The sequence below is a fragment of the Thamnophis elegans genome, chromosome 1 (assembly GCF_009769535.1).
Source record: "Thamnophis elegans isolate rThaEle1 chromosome 1, rThaEle1.pri, whole genome shotgun sequence".
In the NCBI taxonomy this organism is placed as follows: domain Eukaryota; kingdom Metazoa; phylum Chordata; class Lepidosauria; order Squamata; family Colubridae; genus Thamnophis; species Thamnophis elegans.
In genome coordinates this window covers 21,450,685-21,464,544 of record NC_045541.1, presented here as the reverse complement: position 1 = coordinate 21,464,544, position 13,860 = coordinate 21,450,685, and the positions used below count along the sequence as shown (strand labels likewise).

Below are 13,860 nucleotides of genomic sequence, written 5' to 3'. Positions count from 1 at the left end.
TATGTCAAGTCCACCATCATAATTGAGTTTCCCCCATGCTAAGCTAGCGCTTGTTTTTGTTGTATCAGTTACTCGTGGATTTGATGGAGGTCCCTGGTGGATCTATAATAATGAAAAAGAAGAAGATTAGATTAGAATCCTTTATAGGCAATCGTGCTATGAATGCAAGGAGGATGGAAGAATTTCTCAAGTACAAGAATTTACTAACATGCAGCATCTTTGTTAACACTGGTGAGAAATATCACTTGGTGTCCAATTCCTGCTCTGTTTCTGCGCTGACCACGGAATTCGTATTCTTTCCTTCTTAGGAGTCCATTACTTTGCATCTAAGATCGGACAACCGGTTCTTTGGAACTCTAATCCATCTCACACCTTTCTTTTCTCTTCTCTCCAGATGGTAACCTGTTATCTCGCTGCCACCATCATCTATTGGCCTCTTCCAGCTCACTGTCCAAGCATTTTGTGGTTACATTTGATATTTCTGGTTTTCCAGGAGGACCAGGAGGGCCTATGGAAAGAAAAAAAAGATGTTGAAAAAAAAATATGAACGTTTTTTATACAGATTGCAGTAAATTTTATTATATACTTATTGTCCTTTTGCTTACGCAAATCTGTCCACCATTTTAACTGGCTCTGACTGAGATGGTTATCCTTTTCCATACTGGTTCACAGCTGAGACACGGAAGAGGTATTCATTTCCTGAATAAGTTTAGAAACAACGTGTCTACAAGACTGGATGTCTTCAGCAACCTGAGTCCATAGCACCCGGCTAGTTTCTCTCTTTTCAAGCACATAAGACTTGATTGGGGATCCACCATCTTCTGTAGGAGGTGTCCACGTGAGAGTAGCTTTATTCAGCAGAGACTTACTGACATTCAATTGGTCCAGGGGGACCTGGTACATCTAAGACTTTCACATGCACATGTTCTTCTTTAGTGCCAAAAGGAGTAGTTGCCGTGATTGTATATTCACCGGAATCTTTTCTAGCAGCATACTTGAGAGTAAGGGCAGAGAAGTTGGCGTTGATTCAATATGAACAGTCTCCGAAGGTTTAAAGTCTTTTCCTGCTTTGACCAGACTGAAGTTGGAAGTGGTTTGCCTCGATACGTATAGCAGACATTGCATGGTGTCTCCTGCTTTCAACAGTTAGGCCATCCTTGATAGTTGGATCAATACAATAGTTGGTGCCTCTGTAACAAAAAAAAGTTCAGGAATGAGGATGAAGAACATTTTAAAATTACCGTAATTGAATAAGATGTGATATATATGTATATATGGAAAACATACCATACTCATCCTTGCATGTAATGGCTCCTGTAGATTCAGATGGGGGCTAATGGCTCCTGCAGTATTCTTTGCTCTAATTCTGAAGTCATATTTTGAGCCTTTCATAAGATCAGGTTACTGTAAATGCACATTCAGGAACATTGACATGATTTGCTTTCATCCAGGTTTTGGAAGGTAGGTCACGTTTCTCCACTATGTAGCCAATTAATTTGTGTCCAACCATCATATTGGGTTCTGTCCAGACCAAAGTTACTGAGTTTCGAGTTACACTGATAGCTTCAGGTTTCCCAGGAGGATCTGAAAATAATAGCACAGAATACAGGAGTAGCAACATGGATATTAACCATTTCTAATTAGAGAAAGAGATAGATAGATAGATAGATAGATAGATAGATAGATAGATAGATAGATAGATAGATAGATAAGTAGATGATAGACAGAGAGATGATAGACAGAGAGATGATAGACAGATAAGAGAGGGCAGAGAGAGAAGATATGAAAAAAAAATAACTTAACCAATTGGATCAAGAGCCACAATTGGTTCAGATGGTAGACTTGGTTTCCCAACCCCAGCTAGATTTATTGCCATTACTCTGAATTCATATTCTAAGCCTTCAGTTAGTCCTGTCACTCTAAAGTCTTTCATTCTTAGAGGAATCTTGTTTGCCTCGCTTCCACAAAATGCTGTTTCTTCTTTGAATTCGAGGTGGTAGCCTACCAAGAAACAAACGAACATTGCTTATTATTGTTAATAGTATAAATACCAATGACTGATAAAAATCAGTATTTTTCTTATAGCATCCTTTACATTTCTATCTTTAGGCAGTTTAGTCATTTGCATCTAAAATTCTGGATAAACTTTCTTAATTTTCCTCTAAAATACCTGTCATTACCATAAATTACCTGGCAAGTTGTTACTTGCAAGTTGTATTCATTTATTTACATACATTTAAAATGATGCAGAATCTGATTAAATAATTTTTCATTCTAAATATAAATAAGAACTATTGTTATCCATTGCCAGCATTTTCTTTTTTTCAGTTACCTAGTGTGCTCAAAACTATGAAGAAGGAAAAGGTGAGTTAATTAAAATGTGTCTCAGGGACTAAACTTGGGGAAAGTTTAGGTAAAATGTATCTCAAAAGGTATACCTGTTATTGGTGAGCCACCTGTCTTCTTAGGGTCTGTCCATGTCAGAGATGCAGAATCATGTCTAACCTCAACAATTTTGGGTGGTTGTGGAGCATCAGGAACATCTAGAACATGTGAAAAAATTAGACTCAATCACACAAAGATGCAGCGGAAGTGCCACCTTGCCTATAAAATGACTACAGAGTAACTTCATTACTTACCAAATGGATGCCTTGCAACTACAGATTCGGAAATTAGACCTTCACCTACACCGTATTTATTTTCAGCACTGATTCTGAAGGAATATTCAGAGCCTTCATGAAGTCTGTAACTCTATAGGTGGTTTTCTGCACAGCCGAAGCACAGGTCACCCATTTATTGTTCACATTGTCTCTCTTTCGAGGATGTAGTTCGTGATTTCCGACCCGCCATCATCTTTGGGAGGACCCCATTTTAATGTCATAGCATCGGCTGTCACTTCTTCAAATTTCACAGGGCCGGTTGGAATTCCAGGTTTGCCAACCACTTTGACAGAAATCGTGCTCTCTTTAGTACCGGCAACATTCTTCAGTGTAATTGTATATTTCCAGCATCATCTTTATGGCAGTCACGAACAAGGAGGGTAGTGTTAACTGCTGTTGCTTCAAAGGCCACTCTTCCCGTCTGGGTTAGAGGAAGGTCTTCTCCTTTCTTCCATGTCACGGTTGGTACTGGCTTCCCTTTAATTGGGATTTTCAGACGGAAAGAGCTTCCTTCTCTAGCCAAATAGCACAAGCCTGGGAGGTCTCTTAAATCAAGATCAGGTGCCACTATAAACCAAAGAAAGCAAATGATTACAAGTTCAGTTCAGACAATAGAATAGCTTCACTTCCTTTTTGCTTTATTGTTTATTTTAACAATCCTTCAATCCCTTGCATCGGGGTGGCTAAGCGTTTACTGGCCAGATGTCCTTCCTGATGCCTATTTGTAGCTTGCAGTATATATTTTCTCTTTGTGCCTAGAGAGAGAAATATCTGCAGCTACCTAGGATCGAACCCATAGCCTCCTGATTATGATGTGAGAGCTCCACGTCTAGGCCACCACACCACTCCCTATTGCTCTTCAATAAATAAGTGAAAAGGAGGAATTCTCTATAGTTTTGTTACTTTTGCTGTAAAACATATTGGCATGAAAGGTCCTTTCTTTACTAAACACAAGCTCACAAGCACCATATGTATGATAAACGAATGGCTGTAGGTATCTACTCACCAATATCATCTCTTGCCAGCACGGTAATTTCATTTGGTGTCCCGTACCCAGCTTCATTCTGTGCTCTCACTCTGAAAAGGTATTCTTTTCCTTCTTTCAAGTCTTTTGCTGAATAGTGAAGATTCATAGATCTCATAACTTCTTGCCACTGGTTTTCACCAGTCAGGAGCTCAACAATATATGCATTAATACGACTTCCGCCATCACTTATAGGCTTTTTCCAATTTAATTACAGGATGACTTTGTGACTTGTGGAGCTTTTAAGTCCACAACAGGTCCAGGTGTTTCTGATTGAAACAAGAAATATATGTATATATTAAAAAGGCTCTAAATAAAATTGGAAACTTTTAAGAGACAAGAGATTTTTAATAATTGAGGAAGAGAAGAATGATCTTACCTGAAGCTTTGACAGCATCACGAGTTTCGCAGGGGTCACCTATGCCATATTCATTTTCAGCAAAAACTCTAAAGAAATAGGATTTGCCTTCTTCTAAGTTAGAAATCCTAAAACTAGTCTTTGGACATTCGGTAGCCACCGTAGACCATGATTTCTTTCTGCATCACGTTTTTCAACCACGTAGTTCTTCACTGGGCTGCCACCATCTATTAGAGGAGGCTCCCAAGAGAATGAAAGCAGAATCTTTAGATGCTTCTTTTACAATCAGATTAATAGGGGGACCAGGAGTATCTGCATTAAAACAAGCGAACAACAACAATTATTGACCAAAACATACAATACTTTTGCATATAAAGTCAGAAAGAATTTGTGACTTAGAAACTAGTGGGTTTTGAAAGATACATGTGTTTAGACAGATAACAGTTGGCACTCACCAAGGCACTTTGACTACAATGGTATATGACTTTTTGCCACAGCTGTTCTCTAATGCAAGACATATTTCCCAGCATCGTATTATTGACATTTTCACAACGCAGGAAAGTATCAAAATCAGTTGTTTGATGTCCATTCCTGGCCGGATCTCTTATGTTGGCATCCACTTTAGTCCAGAAAATCTTTGGAGGTGGTCGTCCTCTTACTGCACATAAATCCTCATTGTGACTCCAGCACGTAATACTAGAACTTTCCTCAATTCAGCATCAAGGTCTCCTTCAGGTGGAACTGCATTTCAAACAGAAGATTAAAAAAATATCAACCGTTTGAACGAAGACTGGAAAATATAAAATGAATGAGGTAAGGCGGATTAAAAATAGCAAAATGATGGTTAGGAAGTACAAGAGAAAATTCTTCTCAAAGGTCTTCAGACTTCCCTTCAAAGTTTCAAACAGCATGCTATTTACCAAAGGAGAGAGAAGCTTCTCGCAATATGGCAAATGGTTAAACTGCAATATTGCAGGCTGACTCTGCCCATAGCCAGGAGTTCAATCCTGACTGGCTCAAGCTTGACTCAGCCTTGCATCCTTCTGAGGTCAGTAAAATGAGGACCCAGATTGTTTGGGGCAATATGCTGACATTTGTAAACTGTTGAGACACTGCTGTAAAGCACCATGAAGCAGTGGTATGTCTAAGTGCTATTGTTATTTTATATTTTTTATTGAACACTTATTCAGAAATATAGAAATAGAAATATTCTATTTCTTACTTCCTTCTGTATAGAATCTTGAATTAAGCATACCTCTCATCACTCCAGGCTTCCAATCAAATTGGGATATACCAGTGGTTCGCATGTGGGGTCCACATTCCATGGGGGGCTGATTTGATCTTTAATGGGGGCAATTTGAACCTTGTTTAAAACCAAGTTTAGTTTAGTTTTAGTTTTTTTAGTTTCACTTTATTTGTATGCCGCCCTTTTCCCTGGGGGGACTCAGGGCGGCTCACAGTTCAAAAGGGGGGGGGGGAAGGACCAACAATTTACAACATAAAAGCACTACATCATTTAAGAACTCAACAGTCATACAATTCGAGTAGGGGTTAGAGTCTTTAACCCCAGGCCAGCCGGATAGCCAGATTTTAAGTGCAGCGCGGAAGGTCTGGAGGGTGGTGAGGGTCCGGATCTCCACGGGGAGTTCGTTCCAGAGGGTCGGAGCAGCCACCGAGAAGCTCTCCTCCGGGTAGTTGCCAGTCCTACACTGGCTGCTGCTGATGGAATTCGGAGGAGGCCTAATCTATGCGATCTTATCGGTCTAGTGGAGGTAATTGGCAGTAGGCGGTCTTTCAAGTACCCAGATCCAATACCATGAAGGGCTTTGTAGGTGACAAGTAGCACACTTGAAGCGCACCCGGATATCAACAGGCAGCCAGTGCAGCTCGCGGAGGATAGGTGTTACGTGGGTGAATCGGGGTGCACCCACGATCGCGTCGCGCGGCTGCATTCTGGACCAGCTGAAGTCGCCGAATACTCTTCAAGGGCAGCTCCATGTAGAGCACAAGTTATGACATTTAGCCTTCCTCCGCGTTAGTAGAGTTCACTTCTTGAGTAATGTAAGAATTATATGTCACAGGGGGGCATCAGGATTTTAAAATGCTTAGGCCAAAAAAGGTTGGGAACCACCGGGATATACACATGCTACAGTGTTGCTGTCTAGGTATTTTCCATGATGAATACTATGTGTTATACTAAAAAATATTTGTCATTCTTTAATCCCACCTTCATTATTTTTAAAAATAACTCGGGGTGGCAAAACATAGCTAATACTTCTTCCTCTTTCTATTTTCCCCACAATAGCAATCCTTGGGTGAGTTTAGCTGAGAGAGATTGACCCAACATCATCCAGCTGGCTTTCATGCCTAAAGTGGGACTAGAACTCTCAGTCTCCTGGTTTTTAGCTTAGCGTTTTAACAACTAGTCCAAACTGCTTCTTGGAACTCTTCTGTGTATCATTCAGAAAGGGGGGAAAAAGTTTTCTTAAAGTAGAAGGGCGAACAATGTTTTCAGTAAGCAAAAATATCGATATTATTATGGTTGGCATGAAAAGTAGAAAGTTTTACGTTTAACAATATTTTTAGGAACAGAGAGGTGTGGATTGTTTCATCATTGTTGGGAACTGAAAGACAAGGGTTTCTATAACAGTTCACATGAATTCACCGGTTAAGCCTCTCGTCCTGGATTAAAATTATCAATTCAGTTTTTTTTTTCAAAGTACTCACTTAGAATATCCTTGGCAAGGTGCTTATCGGGTACATCACTTGGGTCACTGTAGCCAATCTTATTGACCGCATAATGCGGAACTGATATTCTGTGTTCTCCTGTAAGTCCGGTTTACTACATAACGTGTATCAGGCAAATTCTTGGCAAATTGCATCGGACCCAGTTGTCTGTGTCAACTCGTTTCACTTCAACGAGGTAGCCAATAATGGGGCTTCCACCATCATATGCTGGTTTGCCCCAAGACAGGCTGATAGAGCTACGTGTAGTATCCACAACTTTTGGGAATGCTGGGGGCCCAGGAGGATCTGGGAATAAAAACAAAAGCACAGTTATAAATATGGCAGAAAACATCTGGACCTAGCAATAAAAAATAATAATGCGTGGGCACGTGCGTGCACATGTGTGCACCTGTCAACTTACACTGAGGATCACGAGCATATACTGCCTTAGATGCTCCACTTGGTTTGCCTGGTCCAGCTTTATTGAAGGCAATTACTCTATATTCGTATTCTGTTCCTTCTTGGAGTCCAGTAGCCTTTATTGTTCTTTCAATGACTGGCTTTCTATTCACTTTTGTCCAGTAAGAGTCTTTTGTTTCACGTTTCTCAACAATATATCCAGTTATAAGGGAGCCACCATCATCAGCAGGAGGTTTCCAGCTGACAGTCATGAAGTCCTTTGTTATGTTACTAATTATTGGTGGATCACAAGGCCCGGGGTACATCTAAAAATAAATTGAAGTGCACTTAAGCAATTGTTAAGCTATAACTCCGTAACAATCGGACTGGGAGTGTTACTAAGATGTGCTACCATATGGGTTTTTAGCCACTGCATTTTCAGTTAAGATCGGATCGCCTACTCCGTATTTGTTCTCAGCAGAAATGCGGAATTGGTACTCGTGTCCTTCAATCAGCTTCTCAACACTGCAGCTCGTGATTGGGACATTTGCAGTGACTTGAGCCCAGTTGGGTCTACTCGTTTCACGTTTGTCAACAATGTAATTTGTAATGTCTGACCCTCCATCTTCAAGAGGAGGTTCCCAAGAGAGCATGGCTCGATCTGCATACATATTTGTAATCTTCACTGAAGCTGGAGGACCAGGTTTGTCTGGAAAACACAATTGTTTGACAGTGAAATTCTAGTTCCATCACATTTTAACAGGATAGCCCAGTTCTCATTCATCTTTAACTTACCCAACACTTTAAGCTTTATTGTTGCCGACTTGGAACCACTTGCATTCTCAGCAGTAATAGTATAATCTCCTGTCTGCTTTCTAATGACGCTGAAGAGGTCCACGGTAGACAGGTTTCTCTTGGTGGTGATCTTAATTCCTTCCACTGGTTTTAGAAGCTCCCCTTCTTTCTTCCAAGTAATAGTTGGCATAGGTTTGCCATAGACATTTGCTTCCAGGCAAACATTGGTTCCAGCCTTTGCTACAAGTAAGGCTTTCATACCTACCCCAAGCTCTATCTTTGGTGGTACTGAAAAGTTAAAAGAAAGAAAGAAAGAAAGAAAAAGCTATGAAGACTACTCTGTGAGAAGTATGAAACTTAGCTTTTATATTAGATAATAAATCCCTTACCATTTTCTGCCTGAACAGTGATTGGATCGGAAGGTTCAGAAGGTGCACTAATGTTTACTGCTGTTTTTGCTATTGCTCTGAATTGGTACTGAGCATTTTCCTCCAAATCAGTTGCAGTATACTCTTCTTGAGGGATTTGATGGGGAATAGAATTGCACCGGACCCATTTAGCACTTGGCAGCTTACAGGCTTCAACATAGTATCCAATTATCTTGCTACCGCCATCATGTTTTGGTCTTGCCCAGATAAGAGACACAGTACTCTTTGTCACATCGATAACTTCAGGTTTACCAGGTGGATCTAAAATAACAGAAGAGATATAGTCTAGCTTCCATGTAACTTGCTTATTTTAGCCTCCCTGTAGTTTAGACTCCATTTAACACTGCATTGTTTTAACAAGTTTATAAAACCTAGAGAACAAAGACAAAACAAGCTGTGGGCATGATCTAAAAAACATAAAATCTATTGAGTAGAACAAATATTCTTGACTCTCCTTTTGAAGCTTTTGAGGTATTGAATATATTTAATATTATAAATGTTTGGAACGAGACTCAGCATGAATACTAACAACTTATATTAGTACACTCTAGCGAAATATATACAAAATGTTTAACTTACCAATTGGTGTTCTTGCAGTCACGTAATCTGTTGGTTTGCTAGGCTTGCTTGCACCTGCTTTGTTCAGAGCGTAGATTCTAAATGTGTATTCTAACCCTTCAATTAGGTTTGCACATGGATACTCCGTGGACCGCACAAGGGTATCATTGGCCTTGACCCACAGCAAACTGTTCCTTTCTTTACGTTCAATTAGATAGCCAGTTATTGGACTGCCTCCATCACTGTCTGGCTTATCCCATGCTACAAAAATGCAATCCTTGTTTACTTTGGTAACATGTGCATTTTTGGGTTCACTGGGAACATCTGTAGTAAAACAGAAGGTAGATTTTTAAAAATAATGCTAACAGTATTGCAGAAATATCCTGATGCGGACAACAGTATAAATGGACAGTCAGACATACCAAATGAAAACTTTGCAACCATCTTATCAGATTGAAGTGGCTCAGAGATGCCAAATCGGTTTTCAGCCCGAACACGGAACATATATTCCTGACCAGGGGTCAGTTTTCCAAGTCTGCAGTTTGTTTTCGTGACAGAAGCTACTACAGTTATCCAATCACCACGACTGACATCACACTTCTCAACCACATAGTTAGTGATGTTACTACCACCATCTTCAAGTGGGATGTGCCATGACAAACTACAGGCGTCAGCATCTATATCAGAAATTTCAAATGGTGGCTGAGGTGGTCCAGGGATATCTATAGAAAGATACAAAAATATAGATACAAATTAGTATACATTTTGAGAAACACATTAACAGGTAATCGTGTAAGAACTTCTCAAGCTCGGGAGAAGAAAATCAAGCATACCCATGACGACGACTTTGATTTTCTGAGTAGCTACTCCAGAGCTGTTTTCTGCTGTGAGGCTGTAATAATCACTATCTTTCCTAGTTACATCTTTAATAATAAGAACCGAAGTGCTCTCTGCTTTATGCACTGCCAGGCGACTAGAAGTAAGCACATCTTGGTCTGCTTTCATCCATTTACAAGTTGGTTGAGGTTTCCCGTAAACATGTGCCTCAATTCTGAGTTTCTGTCCAGCTTTTAGACTGATATGATCTGGCATCAGGATTTTAGGTGGCACTGCAATTAAAATTCAACAAAGGAGAACTGTCATTCGAGGCAAATAAAATGAATGAACAACTCAGTTACTTTATATTTCGCATGTGTAATTCTGAAATAAATCTTCAACCGATGTCAGCAAAAAGCTCTTTTTTAAACTAAATCTCGCGCGCCTGCTAATTTTCATGATCTGGATAATAGGAGTGACCTATGTTGGGTGCATGGAGGATTAACAGGCTTCAGCTCAACCATAGCAAGATGAAGTGACTTCAGGTTTTAGAGCTTCCTGCATTGGATGATTTTCCATCTTTGAATCTGCGTGGGGTAATACTACTCTAGACAGAACCAGCATACAACTTGGGTATTCTTCTGGATTCATGGTTCCTGTTCAAAGATCAGGTGGCAGTCAAGGCAGGGAGGCAGCAACTGTACCTTTTCATGGATCAAGAGGCACTGCGCACAGTCACTCATGTTTTGGTCACCTCTGAACAGAGTATAGCAATGAGCTCTATGTAGGACTGTTCTTGAAGAACATCTGGAAGTTTCAGTTGATCCAAAATAGAACTGTGCGCGCAAACCTCATTATGCTGTTGCTACACCTTTGCTCTGCAAGCTTGGACTAGCTTTTGGGTGCAATTCAAGGTGCTGATTATTACTTATAAAACCCTGCATGATATGCGGTCAGGGTGATTAAAGGAATGCTGTACTTTCATTATCTTTACCTCTTATTAAGTCAGGCAAGAGGGCTATGCTCCAGGTGTCATTGATCAGAGGCTATCATCTAGTATCGTGGTCCCCAACCTTTTGGGGATTGGGGACCCCTGATATAGTGGAACCCAGTGAAACATGCCTTTTCTGTATCTGTACCTGTCCTGTAGAATATCATATCACCGGAGATTAGGTTGGCCCCAATAATTTGGAAAGCCTTAAAGATTTGGCTATTTTCCCAGCCTTGTGTCTCAAGAGAGCAATTGAGCCCACAATTCTCATGCAGGGTTTCTTCGCCAGCCACTTGTATGTTTTTAATTGATTGTGTTAAATATTTTTATACTGTTTTTTTTTAAATCATAGTTGCGTTAGTAAGCTTGTTGCCCTATAAATTGATTTCAATAAAAGATATCAATAAAAATATTTGACCATAATTACTTACTGAGTTGTTCTTTGACTTCAAACATGCCTTCTGTTTCTTTTGGTAAACTTACTCCAACAGCATTTCTGGCAGCCACTCTAAATTTATATTTCTTCCCTTCTTTTAGGCCAGCGACAACAATGTGAAGATCTTTTACAACAGAGTACTGGGTCCAGTGATCACCAGCTTGCCCTTCTTGTTGATATGAAATAATGTAGCCATCAATTTTGGAGCCACCGTCACGCAGCGGTGGCAGCCATCCCAATGTAGCACTGTTCTTGGTAATTTCAGTCACTTCAAGTTTTCTTGGAGGATCAGGCGGGCCTTAAAAATAAAACAGGGAAGAATAAAAAGGAAAATATAAACATTCTAAGCAGCAGTTGTTTGAATTAAATACTTTCTAAAACATTGCAACTTTTTATGGCTAATTACCATATTCTTTAAATTTTTTAACAATTTAATCCAGTTCATTGCAAGAAAGTGATTTTAAAACTCTGTAGTAGTGTATATTTGGACTCTTCTGTTGAGTCCTGGGCTTCTACTCTACATTTACCTTTGTAGGGCTACTAGATAGTATATACATTATGTAAGCAATCCAGTATTTTTAAAATTGTTTTAATGCATGAAGTTCATCATGATGATTCTAATAATCATAGTAATATAGACTTCTAAATATTGTTAATTTATGTTTTACATGTGTATATATGTACTACTTATATATCCTGTTTTCCTCAAAATAAGACATATCCAGATAATAAGCCCCATTAGGCTTTTGAGGTCATGCGCTAAAATAAGTAATCCCCCCAAAATAAGCCCTCCCTGAAAATATTGCAACACAACAGCAGGCAGGAGGTGACCATGCTTGCTGCTTCCTGCACCTCAAAAATAATAAGACCTTCCTGAAAATAACGCCAAGCACTTATTTTGGGGGTCAAAAGAAAATAAGACCCTGTCTTATTTTTGTGGAAACACAGTATTGTGCTCAAATACTTATTATTTTAGTGGGTATGTCAGTATTGTAATTTGTTGGGGAGAAAGCTACATTAATAAATACTTACTTAGTGGATCTGTTGCCCTGATTGGCTTTGGTGTATCCGTTGGAACGCCTGGGCCATATTCATTGACTGCAGTTACTCTGAAGAAGTATTCAGTACCAGGCACAAGGTTAGCAACTTTGAAACTAGTCTTCTTTATATCTGAAATAAGAGTTCCCCAGCTTTTTCTCTCAGCCTCACGCTTTTCCACAATGTAGTGTGTGACAGGACTACCGCCGTCATTCTCAGGTGGTGTCCATGAAAGCTGGCATGTTGTTTTAGTGACATCAGAGACCTTGAAGTCTGCAACAGGTCCAGGAGTATCTATGAAGAAAACAAAGGGTATAGGTACAGCATTAACCAAACTTCAGCAGTTTGTTAAACCAAACAAGGCAGCAGATTACTATTCCTGATTATCCCTGGTACTTACCAAGAACACGGACGTTGACAAACACTGCTTTTTCTCCAGCAGGGTTAACAACGGTCAAAGAGTATTTGCCGGAGTCATCTCGAGTTGAATTAGGAATGACACAGAAGGCCATTGTGTCAACCAAGTCAACCTGGCCCTTTCTGATCACATTATCAATTCCAACCCTCCTCCAGGTGACTTTAGGTGCTGGTCGTCCTCTAACAATAGCAAAGAGTCTGATGGGGCATCCAGCTCTGACTACGAGTAATTTCCTCAGGCTAGCATCCAAATCTATCTCCGGGGATTCTGAAAAGTAAAAGTAGAAGAGTGTTGTTTGTGAAAGTACCCAGCAAAGTAGAAAATCAGTAACACAAATGCAATGGTTGATTGGGAAAATTACCAAGTATTTCTTTTGGAGAAACAGCTTCCTTCAAATCAGCTGGGAGGACCAATGCCAACCTGATTTTGGGCAGAAACACGGAACTCATACTAGTTCTTTCTCATCCAGACTCGTCACAGTAATTCGGTCTGAATGACTTGCGCTGCAACATTGCTTTTTTCCATCCTTCATTGGGACCAGCTTTTCAGTTTTGGCCTCATTTCTACCACATAACCAATAATTGGAGCACCACCATCATAGAGTGGCTTTCCCCAGCCAAGTGTAATAGATGTCTTTGTTGCTATCAACAACCTTAAGATTGATGGGAGGACCAGGTGGTTCTGTAAAATATATCAAAATACAATAATAAGCAATTCGGTGAGTTAAACAGAATATTCAAATGTTAATTCAATGTTACATGAAGATCAGTACCTATTGGGTCTTTTGCTACTGCTGGCCTTGATGGGAAACTTGGTTCACCATTCCAATTTCATTTTCTGCCTTCACACGGAATTGGTATTCATATCAGGAATAAGATCTGTAACTTCTTGCGTCTTCTGGAATTGCAGTTTTGGTAACAGGAAACCATCTCAGTGTCCTCTTCTCCCTTTTCTCTAGAATATACCCTGTAATTGACTTTCCACCATCATATTCTGGCGGATTCCAAACTACAGTCATCTCATCTTTGCTGACTCTTGTGACCTCTGGAGGATCGGGACGGCCAGGTCTATCATATTTTGTTTGGCTATAATTGGCTTAGTCTCTGTTGGTGGACCAGTGCCCATTTTGTTTCTGCACGAACTCTAAAAGATATATTCATTCCCTTCTATAAGATGTGGATACTGCACAGAATCCATTATCACTGAAGAGGA

The 13,860-nt window shown here is 39.9% G+C and overlaps 1 protein-coding gene across 1 annotated transcript in view; it reads right to left on the bottom strand.

The window, feature by feature from the left end:
- The window catches only part of LOC116522425 (titin-like), a 309,289-nt gene that overhangs the window by 47,563 nt on the left and 247,866 nt on the right, over positions 1 to 13,860 (bottom strand). The window contains 47 exon segments of the mRNA XM_032237329.1: positions 3 to 93; positions 95 to 102; positions 209 to 316; positions 319 to 463; positions 465 to 509; positions 608 to 702; positions 705 to 852; positions 854 to 1,014; positions 1,017 to 1,073; positions 1,076 to 1,102; positions 1,105 to 1,173; positions 1,176 to 1,190; positions 1,288 to 1,332; positions 1,335 to 1,398; positions 1,400 to 1,584; positions 1,804 to 2,001; positions 2,439 to 2,543; positions 2,640 to 2,747; positions 2,750 to 2,818; positions 2,821 to 3,003; positions 3,006 to 3,227; positions 3,667 to 3,897; positions 3,900 to 3,953; positions 4,064 to 4,219; positions 4,222 to 4,291; positions 4,293 to 4,359; positions 4,504 to 4,552; positions 4,555 to 4,578; positions 4,581 to 4,703; positions 4,706 to 4,783; positions 6,770 to 7,075; positions 7,191 to 7,489; positions 7,577 to 7,877; positions 7,964 to 8,251; positions 8,353 to 8,652; positions 8,971 to 9,273; positions 9,372 to 9,671; positions 9,783 to 10,058; positions 11,188 to 11,490; positions 12,225 to 12,524; positions 12,631 to 12,915; positions 13,010 to 13,055; positions 13,057 to 13,287; positions 13,289 to 13,329; positions 13,421 to 13,471; positions 13,474 to 13,731; positions 13,734 to 13,860. Of these exon segments, the coding sequence (XP_032093220.1) occupies positions 3 to 93; positions 95 to 102; positions 209 to 316; positions 319 to 463; positions 465 to 509; positions 608 to 702; positions 705 to 852; positions 854 to 1,014; positions 1,017 to 1,073; positions 1,076 to 1,102; positions 1,105 to 1,173; positions 1,176 to 1,190; positions 1,288 to 1,332; positions 1,335 to 1,398; positions 1,400 to 1,584; positions 1,804 to 2,001; positions 2,439 to 2,543; positions 2,640 to 2,747; positions 2,750 to 2,818; positions 2,821 to 3,003; positions 3,006 to 3,227; positions 3,667 to 3,897; positions 3,900 to 3,953; positions 4,064 to 4,219; positions 4,222 to 4,291; positions 4,293 to 4,359; positions 4,504 to 4,552; positions 4,555 to 4,578; positions 4,581 to 4,703; positions 4,706 to 4,783; positions 6,770 to 7,075; positions 7,191 to 7,489; positions 7,577 to 7,877; positions 7,964 to 8,251; positions 8,353 to 8,652; positions 8,971 to 9,273; positions 9,372 to 9,671; positions 9,783 to 10,058; positions 11,188 to 11,490; positions 12,225 to 12,524; positions 12,631 to 12,915; positions 13,010 to 13,055; positions 13,057 to 13,287; positions 13,289 to 13,329; positions 13,421 to 13,471; positions 13,474 to 13,731; positions 13,734 to 13,860 (7,015 nt within the window).